Source organism: Labrus mixtus, chromosome 11 (genome assembly GCF_963584025.1).
Source record: "Labrus mixtus chromosome 11, fLabMix1.1, whole genome shotgun sequence".
Lineage (NCBI taxonomy): Eukaryota > Metazoa > Chordata > Actinopteri > Labriformes > Labridae > Labrus > Labrus mixtus.
In genome coordinates this window covers 6,128,483-6,142,194 of record NC_083622.1, presented here as the reverse complement: position 1 = coordinate 6,142,194, position 13,712 = coordinate 6,128,483, and the positions used below count along the sequence as shown (strand labels likewise).

General features: G+C 38.8%; 1 protein-coding gene across 1 annotated transcript; it reads left to right on the top strand.

The window, feature by feature from the left end:
* The first annotated feature begins 1,297 nt into the window (after window positions 1–1,297).
* Window positions 1,298–13,696, top strand: pop1 (POP1 homolog, ribonuclease P/MRP subunit). Its single transcript, XM_061049729.1, has 16 exons — window positions 1,298–1,355; window positions 1,638–1,743; window positions 3,540–3,680; window positions 4,471–4,646; window positions 4,787–5,041; window positions 5,142–5,229; window positions 5,456–5,634; window positions 5,750–6,024; window positions 7,036–7,129; window positions 7,212–7,320; window positions 8,922–9,041; window positions 10,612–10,730; window positions 10,822–11,013; window positions 11,549–11,703; window positions 12,062–12,292; window positions 12,658–13,696. Exons 2-16 carry the CDS (start codon window positions 1,641–1,643, stop codon window positions 13,331–13,333), a joined length of 2,913 nt encoding a protein of 970 aa, XP_060905712.1. The 5' UTR covers window positions 1,298–1,355; window positions 1,638–1,640; the 3' UTR covers window positions 13,334–13,696.
* Window positions 13,697–13,712: the final 16 nt, after the last annotated feature.

The following is a 13,712-nucleotide window of genomic DNA, read 5'->3' as shown; positions in this document are numbered from 1 at the left end:
GGTGAAAAGCTCCCTCCCACTGGACTTTACACACCTGTGTGTATAAATATTACATTTGTGTGACTGTGCATGTAAAACATTTTTTACATCAAGTCTTTGGTTAAAATGTCATCATAAAAAAAAAATGTAGAAAACACCCGACAACACTGCAAACTAACTAAATAGGATTATCAGTGTGTTTTAAGAATAATCACAATATGAATATAAAAAAAGTATTCTATGAATATTGAGACTGTTACCAGCTACATGTTAAACCCATAATAAAACCTATGGATTAAAGATAAAACTTTGCCAGAAAAAAATCCAACAGAGAGGTTTAAAAAAAAAAAGAAAATCAACCAGCACAGAGCCATGGGAGAGAGGGGGCTGAGCTTCTCTAAAATATAAGTAGAGGGGCATAAATAACACCACTTAGGGCTATCCTCTTTACAATATGTTAACATACATATAACCTGCTTTTTAAATAAAGCTTTCTGAATTGCTTAAATTTGATTCATGTAATGTGAAGAACATGAAAAATAATTACATGACAGTATTAAGCTTGAACTCCTTTTGTTAAAATTTCCTTCAATTCATCTTACATTGAAGCTGTGTCATATGTAGTGGGAGCTTCGGGTTTTTGATGTGAAAGCTGAACCTGCATGTTCTGGATATATTGACAGAGTTTGAAATATCTGTTGTTTATTTGTACCTTAACATTGACTTTTTTTTAAAGTGACATTAATTTGAAAGATTGTTAGCTTGAGAAAGTAATATTATCCAGTTAGCATTACTGATGTGATGAATACAAAATACAAAAATGGGCTTTTTAAAAGGGGTGTGTATGTGACCTCCGGTGCTTTTGCAGCCAGCCTCAAGTGGACACTCAATGAACTGCAGGATTTTATACGTCCACATTTGCTTAATTTTTTAACACCAGAGTGTTGACGCTTGGATCAAACCATACGGTCTGTTTCAAGTGGTTGCTCCGTGTGACATATTTAATTGTTTCAAAAGCGACTGAGCAAATATGACGCTTATTAGGCATTATAATTATATATAAATACGTCACAGGTTTGTCAACACTGCCGGGTAGAGGAATGTTCTTTTGCAATGCCAGAAATATTAATCAACAGAGGCAAATTTACTTTTCTTTTTTTAAAACTAAGAGGGTATTATATATGTTAATAACTGTAGTTCATACCCAACCACAATAGGTGGCGGTAATGCACCTTGAAGCTGACAGCCGCCCGCCATAAACGGAAACAAAGAAGAAGCACAAAAAAATGCCCATATTTGGTAGTTCCACTTCCTTCCGCTTCCTCCACGTTTGTGATGCAGACACACTCGACACACTTGCACATGGCAGCGTCCTGGTAAGAGTCGTGTCATTTAATGTGTTTGAACAATGTTTCTGACTTGCAATCACACGTTAGGAGAATAGAATCGACTACATGCCTGTAGCCACTCTCTGTTAATTTATGTTTTTATTTTGGTTAATTAAGAAACGAACTAACTTATGGTGAAGTTAGCCACCTAGCCACAATTAGCAACAGAGAGTATTGATGATGTTGATGTTTGAAGTGTCAGCGTTTCGTTTAGCAGGAAGCGACATCAACGGCAGGTGTCTGAAATGTTTCTACCTGTCGTCTCTGTAGAAAATGTCGTCATCTAAAGCGAAGATGTGGGAGAAGAAGATGAGACACCAGCCCTCCAGTGTCCAGTATTCATCCACTCAAAACGGAGGAGACTCTCCGGTCTCTGGTATTTATCTGTTCTGGTCCATGTTCAGTACATTGTCCCTTCTGACTCCCAGCACTGTATTAGTGTGTTTTAAATGTTAAATTAAATAAACACATTGTTAAATTACATTACACAATCCTTGTTATAAATAAATAAATAGTCACTATGGGTGTCACAAATCTGCAGTAACACCAAGGCACCTGGTTAACTGTTATACTTTATTAATAATAATAATAATAATAACTTTATTTATATAGCACCTTTTAAAAACACAGGTTTACAGTGCTTTGACAAACAGCAAAAACAAGAACAAACTAAAGCAAACACAGAAGAACAAACAAATGCAAAATACTAAGAATAATTAAATACAATTCAACAGAAAAGAACCCAAAGTGCACGATACCCAACAGACATGTATAACCCGACCATCACAAGAACCCAACAACAGCTGAGACCAAGAGGAACCAAAGATTTAAAAAGATGTAAGAAACTAAAAGAGATAAAAGCAAATCAAAAGATAACAGCAATAAGAAGGTAAGAGCAGAAAAAGAAATAGAAACAAGTGGTTAAAGGATCAAAAAAATCAAAACTATAATATTAATAAAAATACAAAGTAAATATAAGTATGAAACATAAATAGACAAAGTAAGATAAGAAATGACCAAGTTAAAACACAAGAGGAGATAAGATAAGAGCATAAATAAAAGAATAGTAAGAAGCTTAATATTAAGCATTTCTTTGAAGTTATATAATCTATGCACATTTGTTTTAAGTGCTGAAACTAAATAAAAATAATGTCTAAAGAATACATATTTAAGGTGAGCTAAGATAATAGAATAGAGTAACTTTATTGATCCCAAATTGGGAAATTGTGGCGTTACAGCAGCAGGTTATCCAAACACACAATATGAGTAAAAAACACAATGTTAGCAAATTTAAACATAATATAATATTAAATACAAAGTAAATAAGTACTAAAAATATAAAAACTAAGAATGTGAATATATACAACCAGGATTTAACTAAGCATTACTAGTCTTAAATAGGAAGATTAAATATGGAAGATTAAATGTAAATGGACAGTATTGACATAGGGCAGTGGTGGGCAACTGGCGGCCCTCGTCAACCCTCAGTGTGGCCCTCAGGTCAATTTTTCTATATCAAAACATGACAAAATCTGCCATGAAATCATGAAAACCAGAAATATTTCCATAATAATATTTGATCACTGGTACATGTTGAGTTAAATTTGAGACATAATTGACTGATATCGTTTTTGTATCTTACAATTTGGCCCCCTGGCAGTCAGAATTAAATGAATGTGGCCCTTGCTGTGACCAAAGTTGCCGATCCCTGACATAGGGAGATGTGCAATCAGTGATACTATAAGTTAAAGTGCATGAGTGTAGACATATTATAAGCAGAGACTGTTCAATATAACGGTGAGTAGACAGACAGATGAAGTGAACTTGAGTGCAGGGATAATTTGTAAATTTAAACATGTGCAGAACAGATGACAGTGTGGAGAGACAGATATTATCATGATGACAGTTCTCTGAGCTGTTGTACAGAGTCATGGCCTTCGGTAAGAAAGATTTCTTGTATCTGTCCTTGTTACAGCATAATAAGTAAGAATACAGTTTAGTAGCAGCTTAGAACCCCATACCACTTTGTTTTGTTTTTTAAATCATGCTGTTTCAAAAACAGAAATATGGATGCAAATTTAAACTACCTCTGTGAGTTAAAGCATGCTTGTATGCATTCTGAATTTGCCTGTGATGGCCAGCAATGACTGAATAATAATAATATTTCCAAAGGTCGAAGTTGTACTGATGGCCCATCTGGCATCGCTCGATCTACAAAAAGACCAAACAACCCTCAGCAACAGAGCGGATGGGCCTGTGGACACCAGAAAGATGGGGGAGGCTACGCCAAGGACATGCCGAAGGCCATAACAGGTGAAGACATTTTCTAGAGTTTTCATTTGGTACTGTATACTGTAAACGGGATGTTTTGTGTTGAAGGAACCTTAACGACTGCCCATTGAGATATCCTGATGCCTATTGAGATTTATTTCACAACCAGACGTTACATTTGACTTTCTCGGTGTCCTTCATTTTTAATGTACAGGATTAGAAAAACTCTGTCACACCGTGTCATTTTTATTTTTGTAATGATATTAAAATCTTACAATTTTTAATAGCACAAGCAAAAGTGTAATATATATTGCATGTTCTTGCAAGCCGTGTTCTTCTCACCGTTAGTGGTCATAGACATATTCCACTCCTTGGCTCTTCAATGCACTGCCAGCATCCTGATAGTGCCCACATGTTTTGAGGGGACGACACAGTGATTTACTTTGTGTGCAAATGGGAAAAGGTCTGCGGACCTACATGAATGATGCCACACTGTATTGCCCTCAATATTCTTATCTGTAAAAATGACACGAAGCTATTAAAGTTTTTTGTCATTGTTAAGATATTCTCGCAAAGACAGAAAATATGTGGTTGATGTAACCTCTGTTTACAACATCCCTAAATAAATGGTAAGAAAAGCGATGTTGTTTTTTGGGACCCGATGCATTCCTGTGGATCAAATTGAATATTTTTCTGTAGTCCTTCAGTAAGTGTTACATTAGGTCCCAACTCGTGTTGGACAAATGTCCCAAAGAGGAAGAAGCTAAAGTGAAATAATGTACGAGAACGCTGGTTTTATATTAACTGCTCTCTTGCTTCCACCCTCACTCAGGCGGAGCTTTTGCCAGGGCCAGGGCTGCTGAGGTAAGTGCCATGTTGAAAGCTGTTAACAGGACAACTGGAAAATGCCATGTGTTTGGATCCCTGCCTAAACACATGAGGAGACGGGCCATGAGCCACAATACGAAGCGGCTCCCTCTCAGACTGAGAGACAGAGCTAACCGAATGGTAAGGTTTAGAACTTTCCCCTCAGGCATGTAGCGTTCACAGTTGCACACTTGCTGACCTGTTTCATTTGGCAGGACCTTGCTCTATGCCTCTGGTATGTTAAAGGAAATGATTTTGTCCTTCCCCCTCGTCTCTTCCAGCGAGAGAAGAGCCTCAAGGCTGGATCAAAGAAGGAACCCGCAAAGAATAAGAGTCGCAAGGCCCGCCGGCGGCACGGAAACCTGCTGCTGGAGTTCAACCGTCGTCAAAGAAAAAATGTGTGGCTGGAGACTCACATTTGGCATGCCAAGCGCTTCATTATGGTTAAAAAGTGGGGTTACTGCCTTGGAGATAGACCCACAAACAAATGCTATCGTCCTTGCTACAGGGCAATGAACAGCCACTGCCTCCTTCAGGTAAGCGTAAGACTTTGAATTTCTGTTTGATTCATGTGACAACATTTAGATTTTGATTTAAGGGGATTTCCCTGCAATTAAAGTGAAATTGACATTTCAGGACCATTCCTACTACTGCTGCATAGAGCTACAGGGAGAGGAGAGCACACTTCTGGCTTCTCTGTCACGGTTGACAAGCAAGGAGGCTGGTGAGAATTTCCTCTACACTGAGTGATATCTGAAACTGGCTATTAACCTTGTTTCCTATTTGTCCTGTCTGATTTTTGATTGATACTTTGTGAACTGTTAAGTGATTAATTCTAATCAAACTATATGGAAAGTAAAAGCTTTGATTTAACTAACATGGATACAAGTTGTACGTTTCATGTTTAGTCTGACTAATGGGAGCAATGTGTTTGTGTTGGGGGTTTCCAGGCCCTACATTTGCAGCAGCAATGACTCTATCAGGGCAAAGGCAGGGTAGTGTGGTGGTGTACAGAGCAGGACAGTACCCCTTGCAGCCTCTGGGCCCTGTGACCTTCCTCTGGAGACCACAGATTCAGGGTTCAACCATCAGGCAGTTGTGGATCTGGGCTCATCCCACAATTAAAAAGGTACAGTGTGTGTATAAGGGATGTAATCATTAGTCTTTGTTGACTAATGAAGTGTTCTGGCAAACGTGAAGAGTTGGCAATCCTGGTAACTCAAGTTATTGTACGCACCTTGCAGGACCTGCTTCCTGAGCTACAAACTGTATGCGAGTGTTGTGAGGCGGTAGTTCCTTCAGTTCATCTCGTGGAGACTCCTGCTGAGGTTGTTCCCACCACAGAATGTGAGCAGAAGCCAAACGAGACTCCTGAAGCCAAGCAGAGAACTGGAACAAAGAGAAAGAAAACTTGTAAAGATGCAACTGGACCTCCAGCCAAAAAGATCATTGGAGATGGAACTAGATCTCCCGCTACACCAATTACCTGGAAGTCAAGCTCCACTGGAATCATTATTAAGTTAGTGTTGTTTTTAATTTCATTGTGTTTCAAAGTAAGTAAAATGCTTGCGTGAATAATTTTTTACTTGAAGGGTTTATGTAAAAATGAACAGAATTGCCAATTTTAATTACATATCTAATTTCAAAGGTATATCTAATGTGAATCAGAAATGTCAGCTTTAAAATTAAAAAAAAAAAAAAGTTAATTAATGACAGCAACACGTTTCAAAAAGTTTGAACAGGGTCATCACCGCCTCTCCTTTTATCAACACTAAGCATTTGGGAACAGAGGAGACAAATAGCTGTCATTTTGAAAGAGATATATTTTTCCATTCTCACTGCATGTAGGATTCCAGCTGCTCATACTCATAACATCATGGAAGCTGGCTTTTAAAGTGTTAATTACAAGTGAGTGATAACAAGCCATATGGTACTTCTCTACAGCCGGACAATACGGTATCCATGATATCCAAACAAATCTTTCAGATTTCAACTAATCGCACAGTTTCCCCCCTTTTGCTTCAGTCCATCTGAAATGAGCTTTGGTCAAGAGAGGGTATCTGTTGTTTCCAGATGTGGTTTATATACAGGATCTTCTTTCATCTGTCAACGCAGTCTTTCACTGAGTAGTGAACTCCTTCCCTGATTTTACTTTGGAACGACTTGGCCTCCTTGAAAAGCTCCTTTTTTATACCCAGTTATGTTACTAACCTGTTGACCTAATTCATTGTGAGATGATCCTTAAAGTGTTTCTCTTCTGTTCCTGTCATTTGTTGGCCACAGTCCTTATTTGAAACCTGAAGCTGTCATCAAATTCAAAATAGGAATTTATTTCTCCCCAAAAAAACCAAGACATTTCTTATTATAAGTAACTAAGATGTTGTCTTTGTGCTTTTTTCAATTGCATAAGGGGTTTCAGTACTGAAATCATCACATTCTGTTTATTTTTACACTTAATATAGTATCCCAACTTCTTTTGGAAACTGTTGTATTTAAAGTTGAAATGTTTGCCCTTGTGGATCTGTTTCAGTGACCTCACTATGGAGATGCTACGTTTTCGTCTGATTGGACCACAGTCTCTCACCGTTCTATCAGAAACGTTGGACACGGCTGCGGATTGTGAAGTAAGAATTTGAGTGTAAGCAGCGTGATAAGCAGCAGAGTAAATGTATTTCTTAAAAGTGATTGTTTTCTTTTTGTTTTAAGGAAATTCATAAATCCAAGCCCTCCTCCCTCTGGTGGTCTGAGCAATGCAAAGATGAGAGCAAGAGGAGTCTGCATCAAGAGCAAAGTGATATCTATCGCCTACTTAAAGGTGAGGTGTTATTTAAATCTCAATTAGTGCATCATCTATGCTGGTGTGGCTTTCTAACAATTGACTGCATGGTTCCTGCTTGTAGAGTTAATGTGGTTTAAACTTCTCTGCACTCCTTGTAGCTTGTCCTACAGTGATGTCTGTAACCAAGGTGATGCAGCGTATCTAAAATGTGATTGCAATTGCACATATTGTAATGGAGAAATATAACTTTGTGGTAGAAACAGAAGCATTGTAACACATATTTTGAAACATATATTTAATATTAAATGTGCGTTGCTTGATTTGAGGCACCTGTCTGGCCGATTTGCACAGAACTAGATTATGTAGTCTTTAGTAAAACACCGGCCGAATGTGAAATCCATCATATGAACTACACTAGAACTATGCACGATATGAATTATCTTGAGCCAATACAATCATTTATTATTACGTGCTCCTGATGGCCGATACAATAAGATTTCCAGTAAATGTTTTTATATTATATATATATATATATTCTTTCATATTAAAAAAAAAAGGTCATAAAATGTCATTTCTGCACATCTGGGGATAAGAAATGTTCAATATGCAGTGAGCAAATATTTTAAATTACAAACATTGAAAAACAAAAATAAACAGTTATGACTTTTCTATTTTTCTTTTTCTTAACTATGTAGAAAAAAAGTTTTTACTCTGCAGCTAACCAATGAGGCACAACATATAGTTTAAGCATGTAGTTGACCTTCCCCCTGTTTTATTGATTGATTGTTTTCCTTGTAAACAATATAAACTTGTACATTCACGTTGATGTGAGATTTAGATCTGTGTGGTGTTCCCTAACCTACACATTGATTTAATTTCCTGCCTCACAGAACCTTTACAAAGTCCTTGTATACATCTATTTTTATCTTATGTCCATTCCAGGGAATAGGGGGGAAAATAGTCCTTTATTTCTATTTCTGTCCAATCGATGACAAACTTCATTGCTTTAGCTTTGGGGCTGTTTCTTCAAAAGCTTGTCGAGTCGGTGAGTTGGTGCTGCCGCTACCAGCTACGTCTGCTTTGTATTTCTTTAACATGTCCTTGTTCTCTTCAGGTGGCTAATAAGATTCAGTTTGTTAAAACATGATGACCCCCTCCCCCGTCTGAATTCTTGCTGCTACGTTTTGTATTTTTATTTAACCAGGAGAGAAACTCCATTAACATGATCTTTTTTAAGATTGTCCTGACAAAGTTATTCTGCTCTAATAAAATAACTCTGCCAACATTGAAAACTGGTGACACCATGTAAACTCTGGCTGCGGCTGCGCTCCTTGTTCTTCACTGTTCGATGGTCGTTCGCACACCAACACCTGCTGTGTCACAATGTGTAGGCTTGTTAATAAGTAAATAAACACCGTTACATCGCATTTCATTAATCAGAATAAGAAATTATAAAATATTCCTCATATTGGCTGATAAATTATCTGAACCTATATATCGTGGTTCCCTAATTTGAACGTCTCGAGATGCAGAGAGCAAACGGATTCCTTCCCAACATATATCAAATGTTTATATTTTTTCTGCACGTTGATGTTTGGCGTTTTGTTTATCTAACCATAACTGTAAAATTCCTTCAGGCATCCATTTGACTGGAGAGCTCCCCCCCGGCACCGTGCTGGGTCTGACCGTAGAAGACCCAAGGCTGACTCTACCAACAAAGAAAGTTGTAGCGTTGCCACATGTTAAACAAGCACAAGGTAAAATCTGACCCACCAGACAGAATTTGGAGGAATATACCGGTAAGCAGTTGCTTTGAATTCATAAATTATTCCAGGCTCGAGTCATTCAACAACTGCTTTCATACTATCTCTCCAAATATGGCCCGACAGCCGTCAGATAGGAACTAGCTGAGCGTTGAATCAGTTTGTTTTTCTGCTACTGAGGTTGTTTCAATGAGTGCTTACTGGTTCTGTGCTCTAGGGGGCCTCTGCTTGGTCATGCAGATGTTCCAGGTTCGAATCCTGGCAGGACCTTGTACTCCGAACACACCTTCAGTGACAGATGATAGCTGATTCAGTGCCCATGAAGAGAAACTCAAAAGAGAAGGGGTTGGCCTTAAAACTCCTACGTTTCCTGAATCTAGTTTTTGCTACAATTTTATGAAAGATTGCCCTGGTCCTAAATGTATTGGTATTTTTTTCTTTTTCAATTTACTTTATCAGTCCAAATAAAATCCAGTTATACTTGAAAATATAAAATTACATTTGAGTAATGAAGCCTTGACTTGTTGTCTAATAGTATGCCTTTCATAATTCCTCACGCTCTACTACTTTACTGAACTTGTGCTCAAGTGATAAGAGTGTGGGATAAATGAACAGATTTTAGAAAACTATCTAAAAACACAATGGTGTCATTGTTTGATCAGCATTAGTTACCATCCCATCCATTATAAACAATCTGAGTTATTAACTTCATGATGAAAATCCTTTTATATTCTCTGCCCATAGAATCTTTCTTGGAATTAGGAGAATAAATGAAAGTGTTGCTAGAAACACTCAACATCACATGGTAATGTGGGTGTGATTGAACACCTGCTTCAAATAGATTTGACGATCTTCATCAATATGCTCGCTGACTAAAACCAAAACAGGCAGAGTTAAACTATGACAGGCCGAAGAATCATTTGAGAGGAAAACGCAAAAACTGTTTATTTACCCTGTTAGATTGATTCAGAGATTAATTTGATTTTATTTCTGTAAGGACCCTTTTAACCAAAACCCTTTTTAACAAAACAAAAACTAGTGTCTTAATATCAGCAGGTCCATTATTGTTTTTCACTTACAGGGATCTATTGTCTTCTCTATTTGATCTTTATCTTCGAAAGTGTTTGAATAGACTTTGAAACACTGGATTGTTAAAACTTCCTTCATCCATTTGGTTGACCAGCTTTATTTTCAAACCGGATTACTACAAGAAATACTTCACTGTTACATCTGTTTGGAGAAGAAGCGCAACCGATATTTACATTTTAAAAGTACTGGCTGCACTTGTAACACTATTTATATTTTAAACGTCATATATTTGTACCCAATGTTGAAGCCAGTGACTTCAACGTGTGTTATGCAATCTTCCATTTTCTATATTATTAAGGGTATGAAACATTTGCTTCACCTAAAGAGTAACCACAAAAATGAAAAGTACATGTGTTTCATGGAAGGGTGGCTATCGGTGTGTTCCTGTTGGGTGATAAATCACGTTTAGAAAGCTTCATAATCCTCTTTTGATGTTGATCATACAGGAGCGTACAGTGTGTGATGTTTGTTTCAGAGTCGGAGGAGAAGAGTAGGGAGCTGATGCTGAAAGGAGTGCCAAAACACTGCTGTCAGAGTTACCTGTGGGAGCGCTCGGTCCGAGACAACGTCACTGAAAACAAGATATCAGAGCAGGCAGCTTATCATTTTCATGCTACCAAAAATCTTCTATTTGTCCAGATAGACATTTGGCCTTCCTCTAGCATCATCTGTGTGTCACCCACAGGAGTTGAACAGAAGAAGAAGTGAGATGCTGGTCCCAGGTTCCAGGCTGACCCCCACTCCCCCGCAGAGCAGAATCCCCATTCTTCTCGTCAATCAGCCTGGCAAGCAGGTCGGGTGTGAGATGACGTCGTGGGGTGCTGGATGGGACCTGCTGCTTCCTAAAGGATGGGGCATGGCTTTCTGGGTTCCACTGGTAGGCTTTTATTTAAACGTCCCTTCATAACCTTTTATTTCTGTTGAAGTAGCATGGATCAACTTTCATCTTCCCAACTAAAGAGGGAGTGAAAACTTTGGATAAAAGAATGTTTCTGATTCTGATGAGTTGCTGCCTATCTTACTACTTGATGTACTGTAACGTTAAAACACCATTTTACATTTTCTTGTACATATTTTAGAAAGTACTGCTCTGTTTGTCAGCTATAAATATGTGAGATCTTGTAATGCTTTATTCGTATTCTCGGCAGGATCGAGGAGATATTTACTTTACTCAAACTTCAAAACTCTAGGTTTCATGAATCTCTGTGTTTACAGTGAAAGTCAGCTTGAGAAACCATTTAAAAGATGTTTTCATTACTTGGATCCCTTAGGGGAGTTCCATTTACTTTCAATAAGCAAATATGTAGATTTAAATGTGTAAGGTACATTAAAAGCCTTTTTGGTGTCCTTCATGACAAGTTCCTTTAAAATCCAGTGTTGACTGTTTTGTGCGATGTTTCCACGTCTGCCAGGTGTACAGAGGAGTTCGCATCGGAGGGCTGAACATGAGTCTGAAACACTCTCAGATAAAGGGAGTCCCCCACTTCCCACATGATTACCCAGATTGCCCTTCAGGCGTGGTGTTTCAGGAAGAGCAAGAGGCAGAGCTCCTGAAAACGTTTAAAAGGTCAGCTCAAGTCGAAACAAGAAAAGGGAACAGAAATAGTGATGATGTAAGGACCTCAGTCCAAATCAACCCGATGAGTGAAAACAGATTAATTAATGTATATTATAATGAAACTGTGTGATAATCGGCTATTAAAATAAAGTAGTCATTAGTCTGTAGCATAAGGTTATGATAGAATTAAATGCTTGAGCAATTTATTTTTTTAATGCAGATTTGTATCAGCATGGCGAAAGACAATTAAATCAGTTTGCTGCTCTTCCCCTAACTCTCTGCTACTCTCCAGTCACGATTAGTTAAATACAATGACAGGGCTGCCCCAACAGTCGCAGAAAGATTTGACCCTCTGATCTTTTTATAGGCGTCCGCCAGCCAAAAGGACCAATTACATTAAACACGGCTGTCTGGCTCCATTCCGTTGCCCCTGGCAACAGCTGGCAGAGGAATGGGAGCCTGTTGCGATGGAGTCGGGAGAGAAGAAAGACGGTCAGATCGAAACAGCGACAGAGCGCGACAAGGTGACTGAGGAGGAGCTGACGTCACATACAGCCGTCACTGTGACAAAGTCTCTGAGCTGTGTCAGTGTACTAAGGTGAATGTTTGTCTTTACTTTTTCTGAATTATACTTGAGAATTATTCTTTTTTTAATAATCTCACTTATTTTTTGGGATAATAAAACCATCTCATCATTGATTCAAAACATACCAACTGCAGGTTTTCTCATTTTACTCAAACGTATTGCATATCTAAACCAGATCCCTCAAATGTATAAAATTCCTCATGATCATGCATATTTTTTTATTCTCATTTCATAGACTGCCTTTTTGTTTTCAACATTTAGCATTAAAAATTACTTTAACTAAAATAGGGTGCTTAATGAAAACCAATGGAAATGCAACTTTTTCTTTATTTATTAAATTGTCATTAATGGATATCGGCTGCTTTTCTGCTTTCTAGGAATAGAAAGTCACTGAGGCTGCTCTCTGGTTGGTGCAGACCTACAACATCTAAAGGTCAAAGGTTGTGCCGTGTCGGGGACCAGCCGCCCCTCGACCACTCCGCGGTGATGTCGTTTCTCACAGCACACAGAATGAGTCTGGTGTGGGTGCGTCTCTCTACGCTGTCAAAGGGCAAACCAGAGCCCCGTGCCATGGTTTGTGTCCCGACCGCAGAGGACCTGAAGCTCCTGCGCAAAGGACCCGGCAGCAGCAGTGGCCCCCAGGAGCCCCCACACGGAGACCACTTTAAAAGCAGAATCAAACGCAAAAAGAAGGGCCTAAGAAAAGCTGCTACATCCTCTTTGAGTGTAGTGTCACACCTCTCCGCCTCTGAACCAAAGCCCTCCTCCTCTAAAGAGCCCGACCCCTCCCAGTCTCCCTCAGACCTCACCTTTGGGCTGTGGCCAGACCCTCTGCCGAGAGTCACCTCTCACTGCTCTCGATTGACTTTAGGCTGGGCCACTCAAGGTGACTTCTCACTGTCTGTAGGCGGTGGCGAGGCTCTGGGGTTCGTCTGTGTCGCTGGACTCCTTAAAACCCTCTCGAACCAGCCGATGGAACACAGAGGAATGTTGCTGCTGCGCAACCCTACTTCCCTGCACTACCGTTTTGTCAAATTAACCATCGAGGTCTGACCAAAGCATATGTGAACATGCAAAGCTTGAATTTCTGGTAAAGAGAGAATGATTGATCTGTCCACCAAAGGTCAGACATTCTGACTGTAAGTTACACGATGGATCAATCATTAGGTGATCATGGTGCCTTGATAACTGCCATCATCAACTGTGTTGTACCTAACTGTATGCATGAAGAAGAACTATAATTTATCTGGTGGTACTATCATCTTGAAGATATTGTGTATTCTTTGCACATGCATCATTATTTAATTTGGAAAAGTTTGGCGTTCATATTTGTTTCCATATAAATCTCTTCATGCAACTGATACGTCTCAGAGAGATCCTGTATCATTTTCAGTTCAATAAATGTGCATTAAATCATCTATTGTCATTGATG